Raw genomic sequence first — 16,977 nt, 5'->3', positions numbered from 1 at the left:
ATCATTAACTCATTTTTTTCTCTTTCTTTGCTTTAATTGTTATGTTTATACTACAAATTGTTTTCTTTCCAGTTTTAGTACTCTGTTCCTCTGAACACCAAATGGAAGACGATTATTCCTTTATGTATAAGTTTCAACCTTGTTTATATTTTGACATTGAGGTTTATTTTTAACTTTTTGACATTAATTTGACTTTGCATTATTAATGTACAAACAAATTTAATGCATTGTTATTATCAATTACATTTGCCCATTTGTTTTTGTTTTTGTTTTTCAAATGTCTTCACTGTCTTCCACTCCTAGTGATATGTCTCAGGGACAATTTCAATTGATTTTTTGGATCTACAGAAAGAAAATGATAAATAGTATGGGCCTCCAATCTCATACAACAAAAGATATCACATACAAAGGAACCCATTATATAAATATCATTCAACTTTAGATTTCAAAGGCTAGAGAAACCAGAGGGTCTAAATTAAAAATACTCTGTGTAAGAAACTTTTGAAAAGTTACAAAATTACAAAGAAAATATCTGAGAAAACTGTTTACTCTTATAAGCTCATTAAATTTAGTGTTCTTATTTATTTTCCTATGTTACATTTAACTCCCCAATAAAACCCAGTGGTCCGCTCCCTCTGGAATACCCTTAGTTCCAACAATAAAATAATTCCGGCATCCTCTTTTTACTCTTCTGTCATAACAATATGTCTTATGTTGTGCATGAGGTCTTAAAAGTTTCACATAATAAGTACATTTTCAATGGGTGACCACATTATTGTGTGATAGCTCAAATTTGAGTGGATGATAAATGGGAGATTCAGAGGTAGGGGGAGGGAGAAAGGTGGTAGATAGGTGGACTATAAATACAAAATCATATTTTCATTTTTTTTGTTTTTTTTGTTGTTGTTGTTTTTTATGTTTTTGGTCATCGGGCTTGAACTCTCAGGGCTTGCGTCCTGTTCTGAGCTCTTTTGTTCATATCTAGTACTTTATACTTTGAGTCATGGCTCTATTTGCTCAGCAAGACCCAAAGAAACAGGCTGTATGGTTTCTCTCATTTGTAATAGTTAGAATGTGCTTATACAACCGCAAATAAACTCAATGGATAGCAAACTCAAAGAAATAGAGACGCAAGGCATTTATTTTACATTTTTTGCATGTTTTTACTTCTTCTGTTTTTCTCTTTTTGTCACTGTACTTGATTTTTGTACCTTTTGTCTTGTATGTCAGTTTATCTGCTCTGGGGAGTGGTATGGCAAACACAGAAATGGTGGGACAAAGGATGAACAAATGCAGCAATGATACTCACTAGAGACTATGCTGAAAATGAAATATAAACATCATGTGGAGGAAGGGTTTTTAGGAGGAAAACCTGAGAGAAAAGGAAGAAAGAGGTGGCACTGTTAAAAAAGAAATCTACTCATACCTGACTTATATAACTGTAACCCCTTTGTACATACCCTTTACAATGAAAAATAAAATAAATACCGCATCACAGTTTGTTATTTTAGATTTTTAAATTTTACAATCTTTATCAGTGTTTTGTGTAGGGATTTCCAAGATTGAGTATCAGACTTTGAAGTTTCAGTACCAGATACACAGTGCTATTATATTCATGCAAGTTTTCATAGCAATAAATGCCTCCAATGGGAATCAGAGCATTAGTCTATCTTCCATCTTTTTTTCCACTATAATGCATTGGATTCCACTTTAAAAACCATGACAATAACTTAAAATATATTCTGATTTTGACTTTTAATATAAGATATTCAGCATGTCGGCTCTATTGAAAGAGCATAGCACGCATTACCTGTGGAGGGAGCAGTGGCAATCGGATAAAGGCAAGAAGCATACTGAGGTCGTTGCATCGTCGTTGCGTGTCATGCTTGACCCACATCATCAATGCATGGAAGATGGTCTCTTCATCAGGAACATTGACATCATCACTGGCCAGTAATTTATGGAGCTCCTCAGCGGGAAGGAGTAAAAACTCTTGATTTCTGATCACTTCCATTATATTTTCCTGCAGGGAGAAAACAACTTGGCATAAAATCCTGGTTCACTTTCATTTAGCTAGTAAACCATCTCAGAAATAAATGAGAAAAGCTGTCAATAACCTATGTTGCCATTATAACATAATCCTTGTGACTCAATCTGTATGAAACTGGAAGCTGTTAAGATGAAAGCATGGTAATTGTAATTGAAGTGAAAATGTATCTGAGGAAGCACAGATCTTGTAATAACTGAAGGATTATAATGTTGAGCTTTGTTATTCAGCCAGAATGTACTCAGTGATTAAGTGTTTCAAGTGTTTCAAGTGTTCAGCTACATAAGACTTATTGAATATGAGAAGAATAATGTTTCACTGTTTTAATCTCAACCCCAAATATAAGAATCAGCAAAAGCCAATACAATAACGCAGAGAAATATAACACAACATGCATCATCATTTATACAAATGAATAAAAAATGGATTGCAGAAGTCACAATATCTCACATGTTCTAGCTTCTTATTCTTTCATAACTGCGCTTTCCCATGACAGCTCCTTTGGCTTAAGTTAAAATTTACATTTATTTTCGTCTGGATTATCATAGTCTCCTAATTATTGTGATTCTATTTTTAGATTTTTCAATTGCATCATCTATAGTAATGTCAAAATTATATTTTAAACGTAATTTTGCTCATATTCAAAGCCCCCCATCTTCCCTTGTACATTAGTACAAATTTCTTTTTTAAACACTCTAATTCATTATACACATTTTTCATAATTATTTTCTTTATTTATCTGTACTCCTGTAAGAAATACTTCTTTTTTTAATACTACAGCATAAGATGACTTTTATACATTTGATTTTCTTTTTTTTAACTTTCCTTTAAAAAATATTTTAATGTAAAAATGCTGTGCAGAGGGGCTCTGTTAGCATCAAACCCCTTACTCCTCAACCACCTTCCCGCAGTTGTAAAGTTCATTTCCAATATACTGTCGTTTGGGTATCATTGTTGCAACCAGTCATCCTGTACCCTTGTTTCAGCAGAGAGACCCAATGACAGTGGCTTCTACATTTGGTTTTCTTTTTCTTTTTTGTCGGTCGTGGGGCTTGAACTCTGGGCCTGGGCACTGTCTCTCAGCTCTTCAGCTCAAGGCTAGCACTATACCCCTTGAGCCACAGTGCCACTCCAGGCTTTTTTCTGCTTATGTGGTGCCCAGGGCCTCATGCATGCGAGGCAGGTACTCTACCACTGAGCAACCTTCCGAAACCCCAAATTTAGTATTTTTATAAGTCTTTAAATGCTACATGTTACTTCTCAATTCTTTGAGGTAGTCCTCACATGCTGGAATAGCCTTAGTCCAATGATCAAAACTTCTACAATCCTCGTTTATAAATGCAATAAACTTATAGCTACCACCCAATAAAACTTGTCATCCATATTTATTCTTGTATCATAAAAATCTAACTATTTCCATGTACTCAGTCTTAAAAAATTCCCACAAAATATATATTTTCTTCAAAGGATTACCTCAATTTCAATTTCGATGCATGATAGATAAATGGTAAATAGATGATAGATAGATTGGCAAATAACTTTTCCATCATTTTCTGTTTAGAAAAATCTATTCTGTTCTCTATTCATTCAGTCTAACATCGCACTGGATCCTCATAACACACATTACCTAAAGCTTTGTCTCAGCAATTCCAAACAGCAACCTTATCTTTGTTGCCTTCAGGGGTTTGATTATGAATTGTAAGCTGTGAGTGCTGGAGTTACATAAACTTGTGTGTCTATATTCTGGCCCAGTGCCTGGGAAACATCAAAGGAACAGCAAACATATAAAGAAAGCTGAATCGATGATCTTTTCAAGGAAAAAATATGTGGTAACAGCAAAATGTTTCGAAGTGTATTTTTTCAACTGTCAGAAACTGTCTTCCATTTTAAACAGAAAGGCTCCTGTGTACAGTATATAGCTGGAGAACATGGTCACTCTACAGGTTGGCTGGCCTTCTGTTTGATGTGTCTGCTCCCAAGTCTGCTGGGAAAATTCCAAGGGAGGTTTAACTCTAACTTTACAGCACATGTTCTCACAGCCATGATGGTGATGGAAATCTGTAGCACAGGTACTTTAGGACAAAACTAGTATAGAATGATCTAGGACTTTTAAAAACAGAGTATGACTGCACTAAAACATGTAAAGCATTCATCAGGAGACCATTAATTTAACATTTAACAGAGTAGAATGATACTTTCTTTGTGACAAATCCTTGATCCATGAAGATAGAACCATTTTGGAAGTTGAAGTGCTTTAAGTTGTAACATGAGGCTGTCAATTTGGTTGTATTTCAGGTCATTTGCCATTCTTTTGCATATGTTGGATAACAACAATACAATTTGTAAGTGGTATAACTTATTTATATGACTTGTCATCACAGAGTGACTGGGTTATATTTAATTCCCTGAAATTGTTTTATCTCCTGAATTTTCTTTAGGTTTATAATGCTATGTTTATTATATAAATTCAATACTATTTATTGAGTTCACAAATTAAGTGATTTGAGATTTAGTGCTAACAGATTTCTGTAGGGGACTACAAAAGACAGTAAAAGACAAAAATGTTTCTGAGGAATCAGAAAGATGCATTCTTGTGCTTTTTTTCTAGTTAGTCAGAAACTTTGTAACTACTAAACTGCATTCAGCATTATATAGGTCGACTGTCAGTATATATAGGATGGACTAGTGTTCTATAAAACTTTGTGGTATCTATTATAAAGAATTGTTCAAGGCATATTTCATTATATTTTATGGTGTTCTTTTTATGATGACTCTGGGGAGACATTCCTTTAAGGTTTTAGTAGCAGCAATAATTGCATTTCTCCTGAGTAAATTGGCTTGCTTTTATCATGGATGTTGTAAATTATGAAACTGATTAGATTTCTTTTATTAATTTGGCTTCTAGAAAACTTAAAGTCAAGTTGAAATCTATCTGTAGGGAGGACATAGACTATTAGAGTTTGATTTCTTTTTGAGACAGCTCTGATAATACTTTTATTAATAACACTGCAAGCAGCTTGCCTTTATTTTCTCCATTTATAACTATGACTAATCTAGCTTATATCACTATAATGTTATATCTTTCTGAATGACACTAAATCTTTTAGGAAAATATATAAATACTACTCTAAATAAATTGGATATTAGGAGCTGCTATTGGATGCTACTGACCTGTCATTTTGTCCACATATAATGCTCTTTAATTTTGGTTTCTATATAATTTGAAGTTCCATTGTTCTATCGTTGTCCCACACTCCTTCTTTCTTTCAATGTTACACTTTCTGTTTACTTAATAGTTCTTGCTCATATTTCAATATAGCTTCTGGAAATATTCTAGAACAATTATACTTTATTCATAAAAGAAACATTTTCTGGTTTTCACTACTTTGCAATGTTTGCAGGGTAACTAGTATCTTATTAGCTATAAAGATTATGTATTCAGAGATATCTAAAATGTTTGACCCACAAAATTTTGTAGACTATTATCCTTTAAGGTTATTTAATTAGGCATAAATATTTTGAACATTTGATATTTGACCTCAAATAACCACTGTGAAAATAAAATGGATATGAAGAAAATCAATTGCCTTTCTGATAAAAAATTTAGTACCTAGAGAGCTGTGATAACCAAATTAACTCAAAATATTTGACAAAGTTTAAGTCTGAAAATAGAAAATCAATATATGGAATTCTGACTGGGGTAAAGGTAAACTATGAAAAAGTATAATAAAATATGTGTTGACATAGTTAATATATCATTTTGGTCAACAATGAAGTCAGAAAAAAACATAATAAAATAATATTAGGAATAAAACACAAATAAAATTATATTGATATTCTAATTCAAAACATTCATAATGGCTGTTATCAAGAAAAAATGGTAATGAAGATGTGGCAAAAAGAATCCTGATATATTTCCAGGATTATGGAAATTAATGATGAAGTTCTTTAAAATCTATAAATAAAACTACTGAATGATCATATAATACCACTCTTGGGAAAGTAGTTTATGATATTACTGGTGGAAAGTAAATCAACATAAATGAGATTCCTGAACACCCATGAATACTGCAGCATTGTTCCTAGTACCAAAACATAGAATCAGCCTAGATATCTAAAAACCAAAATAGATAAATAAAATATGCATAAATATAATATAGAGCATTATTCAGTAGAAAGTAGAATTAAATTATGCCAGAAATTGGCATAATAATTGAAATGATTGAGATTCAAACATTACTCTTTATCATAAATGTAGAAACTAGATCGTAACAAACAACTGTGTATAAATAACATGAATAGGATGTAGCAGGAAAGAAGATAAGGAAAATAAAGTATGGAGGGAATATCATGATAAAGTTACACAGATGCTGGAGGGGATGTGGCCCGAAAGGAACCTTACTGCTTTGTTGATGGGAGTGTAAGCTTGTTCAACCACTTTGGAAAGCAGTATGGAGGTTCCTCAGAAGACTCCACATAGAACTCCCCTATGACCCAGCAATCACACTTTTGGGCATTTACCCAAGTGATCACAAACAAGGCCACACTAAAGCTACCAGCACGACTATGTTTATTGCAGCCTTATTTACCATAGCTAAGATATGGAACCAACCCAGATGCCACTCAGTAGATGAATGGATCAAGAAAATTTGGTATATATACACAATGGAATTCTATGCCTCCATCAGAAAGAATGACATTGCCCCATTTGTTAGGAAATGGAAAGTCTTGGAAAAAATTATATTAAGTGAAGTAAGTCAGGCCCTCAAAAACTTAGGTTCCATGGTTTCCCTTATTTGCAATAACTAGGATATGTCTGAGTCAAGCAGAAAAGGTCAGATAAGTTGATGTTAGGGAAATGAACCCGAAGATATGTATTCAAATATTTTTTTCTTTCAGGTGATTGTTTCTAACACACTTATAAGATTATTTCTTTGTTGCTTTGTATGTCCCTCCCCCATGGTATAACCCCTGCTTTCACTGTATTTGAAGTTGGTATAATTTGTGAAGGGGAAGGGAAAAAACAATTCGTTTAAATAGGGATACAGGTGGACCCATTGCAACAATGAGATGTACTAGTCATTATGTCGAAAACGAACTTTACAACTTTGGTGGGGAGATGAGGTGGATTGGGGGGGCGGGTGGAGGATGGGAAGTGATGGGAAGGGGAAACAAAGGAGGAGGCTACAATGCTTGATAAGAAATGTACTCATTATCTTGCCCATGCAATTGTAACCCCTTTGTACAGTATTTTCACAATAAAAATAAATATTTTTAAAAGTTACATTATATACACTTATAAATATGTCATAATGAAATCAAGCAAAATAATCAGTTATTGGGAAGAATGAGATAAACAAGAATAATAGAGGGTTGGATATGATCCAAACAATTTATAAGCATGTATAGAAACATCAAAATGACACAGTTTGCACAATTAACATACACTAAAGAAAGTCCTTTAAACTTACAATTTCTAAGGAATCTTTTGTAAACAAACTTTGAGTATTGCAATACTTGTTTCCAATACTTTCAGAAGCAAGATCAAAACTTTCACCGCTTAACTTGTTAGCAAGATCCTTTCTGTTACTTCATACACAAGATCAGTTAAGAGCTTTCAAACGCTTATGACACTACACCAAAAATGCACTTTGGGACACTGAAGTTGCCACTCTGGGTACAGATTGTGTGTGTGCTGGGGGGAAGGGGAAGCTAATAGAACTTGTCTATGTCCTTGGTGTTTATTTTTTTCTTATTTTTATAAATTTTGTTTTATTGTAGAGATACTGTACAAGGGGGTTACAATTACCTGAGTAAGGTAATGAGTGCATTTCTGGTCAAGCATTGCTACCCTTCCTTTGTGGTTCTTCTGCTGTCCCTTCCATCCCCCACCTTCCTCACTCCCCCTCCCCCCCCAAGAAGTTGTAAAGTTCATTTCTGACATAGTGTCTTGTAAGTTTCATTGTTGCAAGGGGTCATCCTGTGTCCTTGTTTCGGCACTTCCCTCCCCAAATTAGATAAATGTACAGAAAAGCTCAAAAGCTATGGAAGGGATGGTAGGGGAAAAACAGGAGGAGACAACAATGTTTGATAAAAAATATACTCATGACCTTGCTGATGTACTTGTACCCCCCTGTACAGTCTTTTCACAATAAAAAAACTTATTTTAAAAAAGCTATATACATATGACTATATATGATGATGCTAAACAAAATGAACCCCAAGATATGAACACAAGGAGCTTTTCTTTGTCGTTGTTATTTTTAATGTGCTATGTGGATTTTTTGTTTGTTTGTTTGTTTTGTATGTTCCTCCCCCCTATGGTATATCCCTTGTTACCACCTGGGATATCACCTGGGAGTTTTCTCACAAACACAATTTTTCCATCCTTTAGAAGAGAACGAGGTTGATTATTTTCCAAGATTTTAAGTTTTTTTTCCCTCTCTCTTTTCTTCATTTTCCCATAAACCACTGACATAAGGAAAGCCACAAGTTTTACAGTTTTCTTAGAATTAAGATTACTTCTCCCCAGGAACCAAAGTTGTAAACTTAGTTTTTCCACATAAGGTCTTGTACATCTCATTGTTGCAATGCGTCAACTTGTATCCCTATTTGGGGGCGGGGAGGCGGGGAGGGGGAGATGGGAAGGGATGATAAGGGGAAACAAAGGAGGAGGCAACAATGCTTGATAAGAAATGTACTCATTACCTTGCTCATGTAATTGTAACCGCTCTGTATGGTATTTTCACAATAAAAAATGTAAAATAAAAAAAGATATCTTATTTTCTCATTCAGATATTTCTCCTACAAAACACACAGCATAATAAACTGAAGCTAAATTCTTCCCTATTTTAAGAAGTTATCAGAATTGTCTTTATTATCTTCTTTTCTACCAACATTTTGATCATAATCCTGTCTATAATCTCCAGAGAAATGAAGTCTTTCTCTATAGCTTTTCTCTTCTAAGCCCCAGAATTTTACTTTACATTACACTCACAACAATATAGAATTTTACTGGAAGTGATGCTGTGGCTCAAGAGGTAGACTTCTAGCCTTGAGCACAAAGAGGTTCCGGATCTTAATTCAATCCTATGATGGGAAAAAAATTACTATGCAATATACTAAATATTCCAACATTTGAGGATTAGTAGATTTCCTTCCTGTTTAGATCTATAGAATTGTCATACATTAATCCTTTAAGAAGGTAAAGATTAAACCCCAAAACAGAAAAGAAGACTGAAGTAGTTTTCTTCAAGTATTTCCTTATATATCAGTTTGTATAGTAGAACATAGAATAAATAATCATTCACAGGAAAACAGCCTAATCAGCTAAACAATTCTACTTCCATTATTTATTTAATAGAAAAGTAACCAGTCTTCTAATAATTACTTTGTAAGCTGTGCATATATAAATTTTAATTCAGGTTAATAATATTTATTATTTTGTTGTTGTTGTCATTATTATTATGTTGTTGTTGTTGTCGGGCTTGAACTCTGGGTCTGGGCACTGTCCCTCAGCTCTAGTTCATGGCGAGCGCTCTACCACGTGAGCCACAGCACCGCTGCTGGTTTTCTGGTGGTTTATTGGAGATAAGAGTTTCACAGACTTTCCTGTGTGGGCTGGCTTTGAACCACCATCCTCAGATGTCAGCCTCCTGAGTAGCTAGGATTACAGGCGTGAAGCCACTGGCACCCGGCAATTTTTGTTATAATAATTATTATTATTTACATTTAATTTGTGGTAGAACTAAAAATCTCTATCTTTACTGTCTTTATAAATTGTGCCACAATAGTGCTTGTCAAATTTTCTTTACATGTATAGTATAAAACTTTGATAATGGTAGTAGTTGGAAAGGCTACCTGAAAAAGGGAACATTTGTGCACATCTTTATGAAAGTCACATATTTGTGTCAACCTACAAGAAATATGGTATCATTGCCAATTTAATCACAAGGCGACAATATATCTGTTTGCAAAGTTGTTTCTTCTTCCTGTAGTATACTTTCCAGGACAGCAGATCACATAAGTTTTCCTTAAAAGATTTCCAATTCTTGATGAAAGTGTAAAAAGAATGAATGCCTACAATCTAGCATGGAAAGTAAACTTTTAATGTAAGATAATATTTTTGTCTTCCTTCTAGGACATCTTGTAGAAAACTGGTAATTAAACAAAAAGGAAACTTTGATTGGTAAGAGTATATGTATATTTTGTCAGGTAGTGCTAATTCTTGACTCACCAAAACCTGAGTTTATACCTTAACCAGAGCATTTTCCTCCAAACTAAAAAGGATTTTATTGTCAGCTGAAAGTTATAATTCTTTGTTCTTTTGTACGTGCAGACACGAATGACCCTTCAAGAGAGACAATTACATGCATAATCAAATTCTCTACACGGAGTTAAATGCATGCATAGAAAAGCAAATGTTAATACGGAACTTCTCTGCATAACTACATTAGTTTGCAGTAAAATGGCATTAGCCTTCTCTAGTAAAGAATCTGTTACATTTTACAATCATAAAATAATCTAAATGAGCCGGGCGCTAGTGGTTCACGCCTGTAATCCTAGCTACTCAGGAGGCTGAGTTCTGAGGATCACAGTTCAAAGCCAGGAAAATTCATGAGACTCTTATCTCCAATAAACCACTAGAAAACCGCAAGTGGTGTTGTGGCTCCAGCAGTAGAGCGCTCCTTGCCTTGAGTTGAAGAGTGCAAGGACAGGGCCCAAGCCCAGAGTTCAAGCCCCATGACCCAAAAATAAACAAACACAAAGATAATCTAAATGGTGTCTTTAGAAGCATTGTTACTTATTTGTTAATAAAAAGATTTAGACTACTTTTCTTCAGGGTTGAACCAGTAGTTCCTAGCAAATTATCATTTCCAAATCACAGTACAGCATATTTAACTTGTTTATATCCTTTTTTTCCTTTTAACTGTTAGAAATAAATAACTGCAAACAATTTCAAACCAGAAATAAAGTAAAATGGAAGCTATAAATATTTTCCCATATGAAATCCTATAAAGAAAACAAATAAAATGTCACTTATATAAAGGTATATAAATATGTAAAGTATATAAATACAATGTATATAAATGTACAAATGTATATAAATGTCATTTATTAAAAATAATGGAAAAAGGGATATTCTTCAGCAATTAAACTCTATAATGAATACTGTAGGATAATAAAAGATGTTCATTTATTAACATCTATTCTATATATTTACATTTATTCTATATCATTATTGATTCCTCAGAAAATAAAACAGATATGAACTACATTCAATATAGCATGTAAATATTTATTCAACATACATGTTGTTATATATGGTACATTAAATGAGAAAGCTGGTACCAAACATAGAGCGTTAGTTTATTTTATAAGACACAGTAAAAAGAAATAAGAACTACTATAAAAAAGGGACATTTTAGCAGAGAGTTTCAATGTAGAAGCCATTAATGTTTCATGGACGAATTAAAATGTAGCCTTTTACATTTAAGAATGTTCTTTTATGGTTGTTGTATTTTTGCATTTTTCATCTTTTTATCTCAAAAAATAGTTGGTTGTATAATAGTTTCATGTTATTGTTGTAACAAATCACCACGAACAATGTGGCTTAAGAAATTCTCCTTTATGTTCCCACTGGTCATGAGGCTGGAAGTGGAATTCAGCTTTTATTCTGCTCTGGATTTCACAGATGCAAATCAAAGTGTTGTGGAGGCTTCTTTGTTTCAAGGAAACCTGGGAATGTTTGGAAATATTCTGTTTTTAAATCCATCATGGTTATTAGAATTCAGTCTTATGTGGCTGTGAGTCTTCCTGGCTCCTAAGTGCTGACCCTCCTCAGTTCTCGTATGGCCCTTCTCCCACTGCATGGTTTGTCCTTCCCTGCTTACCTACGGTGATGTGCACAGAATCCTCAAGTTTTCATTGCCTTTTTCCTCCCCTTCTGCCTAATCTCTGTTTTGTATTTTGTTATCTGTGAGAAACTCCTCTGTCTTTCTCTTCTGGTATTAGTGCTGTGGGTCATTATGCTGGGATCCTCTTGGAGAGTCCCATTGTATCATAGTTGGCTAAATAAGGGTTCAGGTACCTCAGTTCAATTTGTGAAGTACTTCCATAGAGTTACCTAGATTGTGTTTGACTGAATAACCAAGGAATCTTGACAGATGAGGTGATATTTAGCAGTTTGCCTCCTATAATTTCCAACTTGGGGGTTTATCAATCTTTCATGTTTGTGAGTGAAAGATTCTGTGTGTGAAGTGGATGAATAAATCATAACCAACAGCAATTTTCAGTCATTCAAGTGACTTATCATACCTCTATGAATGCTAAAGTCTCTACTGGGAAATGTAAATTTCAAGATCAAAAGGCAACTGATCGGCCCTCAGGGACTGAAGCCATCTTTGAGCCTTTTGCAAATTGAAGAAATGAAAAGGCAACATTTTTTCATTTGATCTATCAGACACTAATATTATATGGTACTTAAAATTACGTTTCCAGATCATTTATTTAGAATTAGTCAAAACATGTTATTTAACAAATTGTTTATAGAAGCCTTTTCAATTCTCAGGGGAAATATAGGACCTTCTCTTTTCTTGGTGTTCCCCAATCTTTGACTCTACTTATAAGGGGAGTCAACATTCTTTTTTTATTTATCTTTTTTTTGCTGGTCCGAAAGTTTGAACGCAGGGCCTGGGAGCTGTCCTTGAGCAATTTCATTCAAGCTTAGCTCTCTACCACTTGAGCCACAGCACCACTTCTAACTTTTTTGAGTAGTTTATTGGAGATAAGAATCTCATGGACTTTCCTGCCCCACATGGATTTGAACAGGGATCTTTAGATCTCAGACAACTAGTAGTTTATATTACAGGCATTAGCTACCAGTGCTTAACTAACTCTGTTTTATATTTTTAAAGGACATTACATAACCTGCAAAAGCACTTCTGAATTTCTAACTTTTCTCTAATAATGTGACTTAAGATTATGGGAGACTGAAACTACTGAATGTGTGAAATGATGTTCTAATTTAGGTTAAACATTTCTCTTGGAATCATGGGCCTCCTAGAATTTGAGAATTGTTACTTTATTGGAAAAAATATCATATTTCCCTTCCCTTCACTAACATTTTGCCCAGTGGCTTGAAGAGACCTCTGATTTTGGTTATATTTACATTCAAATGGAACAAAGTATTGTTGAATCTAGGGAGGGCCCTTTGCAACATGATGGGCATGTGACTACAGTCTACCCTTAAACTAACTTGAATGCTAAAGAGGTACAACTTTCCCTAAAATGGGAGGGACAGAAATATTCTCTCAGGGAAATTAGATGGTACCATTATTAACAAGACAGATTTGTAGATTTTTTTCCCCATAATATGACCAGTGAAAACTGAGGTTCAATAAAACTCTGGATGATATTAGGCAAGTAAACTCTGATACAGTGTGAGTCCTCACTGATAATGTGCTCAGCTTGGAAAAAATAATCCTAGCTATATCACCAAAGCTTGACAGCAGAAGGGACATAGAAGTGCTGTAACTTTGTACACTAACCTGAGTGACTAGGAAAAAGCCCTCTCCAAGAGACCTTTATGTTCAATGCATAATAATTCCCTCATAATAATGAGAAAATTGTGCTGCTTGATCTATTAAAGTCTAATATGGCTTCATATTACTATACTATTCTCTTCTCCCCTACAAGTGAATCTGGAGATGAATTATAGAATCCTGATAATTCATTTCTTATGTATTAAAAAATAGAAGACTATGGTCTAAGTATGGTTTCCTAGTACCTTATTAAGCATAAGTTATTCTGGTAAATATACAAGTTGCTATCCAAGATAAAGTAGCTAGGTGATAGCAATCAATATTAATGCTGTCTTTAATCTACTTCCTCTACCTGGTTCCATATGGTTCAATTTTCCCTTATTTGGAATGAATCACAAAACATTAATGTTTTCCTCCCAAGCCTTATAATTCCTTGCTGTGTGAGATATGTTTGCAGGCTTTGTTTCCCATCAGGGAGGGAAAATTAGCTCTTAAGTATTATTGGTTGGTAGAGTAAAGGACACTGCTCAAATGCACTGAAAGGTCTGAGCATTTACACTTGGCAACATGACAGTATGGTTGGGCTCATGACAGGAAAATTTTAAGTTCGTATTACACAAGGAAAATTTGAGAGTAAAATGAGGAAGAATGTGTGGTTGCTCATTTGAGATGAGTCAAATTTCAAGTACTTGAATTTTTCCCTCCGGATAACAAATAAATAAATAAAAATTAACCTATTGATTGGTAGATCTAATTAATTAATTTGTAAGTGCTATTAATCATGGAAAAAAGATGAATGTATCCACTGCAATAACAGATAGACCCCTACCTTTGAGTTAGCTCCTAAGCAGTAGGACTCTCTGAAGCTTCTTCATCAGTCCATCATGTTATGTCTAAGCTCAGCATGACCCCAGCAAGTTCTCAGTTTGTTGATTGCAGCCTACTGCTAACTAAAACTCCCACCATCCAGTAGAATCCATTAAACATGGACCTATAGTAGCCTAGGCTTGGGATATCTGCCTTCACAGAATCAGCTACTGTACTACATTTGGCCTCAATAATTATTGAGCACATGAGCCATTATCATGAAATGTACTTACTACTATTAATCTGCAGGCATCGTGTGTTTGATTAGAAGCTGCAGTTTGCTAAGTGAGGATCTTGAAGCAGCAATAGTACATTCAGAAATGCATGGCAAAGATGGATTTTGCAACTGAATGAAGACTCAGGTATATCTCTCTGACTTTCAGACACACTATCAAATGGCCTACTATCTTTGGTGGTCCAGTGGGGATTCAGAAATAGAAACTTTTTAGACAATTCCTGGGCCTGATTTACTGACAATTTTCCTTCCTAGTAATATTCTTTGGAGAAGAATGAAGTATGACTTCCATCAGACCTTAGTGAGGATATGCCTTCTTCTTCTTTTTTTATTTTATTGTGAACATACTATACCGAGGGGATACAATTACATGGGCAAGATAATGAGTACATTTCTTATCAAGCATTGCAGCCTCCTCCTTTGTTTACCCTTCATATCCCTTCCCAGCCTTCCCCCGCCCCCACTTAATACCCCCCCCCCAGTACCACAGTTGTAAAGTTCATTTTTGACATGATAACTTGTACTTCTCATTGTTGCAACAGGTCCACCTGTATCCTTAAACCACTTATTTTTCCCCATCTCCTCCACAAATTATACCAACATCAAATATAGTGAAAGCAGGGGTTATACTGTGGGGGAGGGACATACAAAGTAACAAAGAAGTAATCTTATAAATGCTTTAGAAACAAATGCATGAAAGAAAAAAAAACATTTAAATACATATCTAAGTGTTCATTTTCCTAACATCACATTATCTGACCTTTTCCACTTGACTCATACATATACTAGATATTGCAAATAAGGGAAACCATGGGACCTACGTTTCTTTGGGCTTGGCTTATTTCACTTAATATAATTTTTTCCAAGCCTTTCCATTTCCTAACAAATGGGGCAATGTCATTCTTTCTGATGGAGGCATAGAATTCCAGTGTGTATATATACCACATTTTCTTGATGCATTCACTACTGAGGGGCATCTGGGTTGGTTCCAGATCTTAGCTATGGTAAATAATGCTGCAATAAGCATAGTTGTGCTGGTAGCTTTAGTATGGTGATCATTTGGGTAAATGCCCCAAAGTGGGATTGCTGGGTCATAGGGGAGCTCTATGTGGAGTCTTTTGAGGAACCTCCATACTGCTTTCCAAAGTGGTTGAACAAGTTTACACTCCCACCAACAATGAAGTAAGGTTCTCTTCTGTCCACATCCCCTCCAGCATCTGTTGTTGTTAGAGTTCTTGATTTTTGCCATTCTAACTGGGCTGAGGTGGTATCTCAATGTTGTTTTGATTTGCATTTCTTTTATGGCTAGAGAAGTTGAGCATTTCTTCATGTGTCTATTGACCATCCTCCTTTCTTCTTCAGAGAAGTTTCTCTTTAATCTTTCGCCCACTTATTTATTGGGCAGTTGTTTCTTTGAGGATTTGTTGTTGGGAGATTTAATTTTTTGAGTTCCAAGTATATTTTAGATATGAGACCCTTGTCCATTGTATGGCTAGTGAAGATCTTCTCCCAAGGATATGCCTTCTTGAATGCACCAGAAGACACCAAGTGTAATGAACAGAACTTCAAATGGTATACAGAGGACTATCCAGGCCACCACATTGAATCAGCTGTTATGCCTTCACTGTATCATGTGCTTTGGGGCAATGGTTGATTCCCTAGCTGTATTATACAAGTCATAGTGGACTTTCCTTAACACAAATGGGGGGAGAGGATTGGGTAAAAGTTTACTTTATTCTAAGAAATTATTTTTGTTAACATTGTAAATATCTACTCCAAGACAAAGGGTTATATATCCAATGTTGATGGCTCTGCCCATGAGAGAAACATGGGAAGTGATTTGGCTCTGCCCCAGAGAAAGCAGATACATGCTCGAATCCTTGAAATACAGCCCAAAGAAATGCAGACATCCTAAATATGCATATACTTATAGACGACTGCTATTTTCAGAAAATGCTAAAAACAGCATTGAAAAGCTAAATACTAGACTGTGGCCAAGCCTGAAATTACTGCTCAGAGACAGTTCCCTTGAGCCAAATAATTCCTGGCAGGTAGATCTAATTGGCTTCAATCTGGAAGCTGCTCTTCAGAACCCTGACCAGTTAATATTTTCTCCAGATTTGGCTCAGCCAGTTTTGCTTTTGCACATTGTCCTGAGTTAGGTCCAAAGGAAATATTGCCTTCCTTTTGAGGTATTTGAATACATGGAATCTGAAAATAGGCCTAGATGTTTTGTCCCAACTAATAAAACAATGGACATCACTAAACATACCAATAACCTTATG

At 34.8% G+C, this 16,977-nt stretch overlaps 1 protein-coding gene across 1 annotated transcript in view; it reads right to left on the bottom strand.

Moving 5' to 3' along the window:
* The window catches only part of Klhl1 (kelch like family member 1), a 249,133-nt gene that overhangs the window by 101,704 nt on the left and 130,452 nt on the right, over nucleotides 1–16,977 (bottom strand). The window contains exon 5 of the mRNA XM_070001950.1: nucleotides 1,811–2,023. Within this exon, the coding sequence (XP_069858051.1) occupies nucleotides 1,811–2,023 (213 nt within the window). The remainder of the gene's footprint in view (nucleotides 1–1,810; nucleotides 2,024–16,977) is intronic.

Source organism: Dipodomys merriami, unplaced genomic scaffold (genome assembly GCF_024711535.1).
Source record: "Dipodomys merriami isolate MVZ:Mamm:240054 unplaced genomic scaffold, mDipMer1.0.p SCAF_6, whole genome shotgun sequence".
NCBI classification, from domain to species: Eukaryota; Metazoa; Chordata; class Mammalia; order Rodentia; family Heteromyidae; genus Dipodomys; species Dipodomys merriami.
The sequence above is the reverse complement of the archived record's forward strand: the minus strand, read 5'-3'. Positions and strand labels throughout refer to the sequence as shown.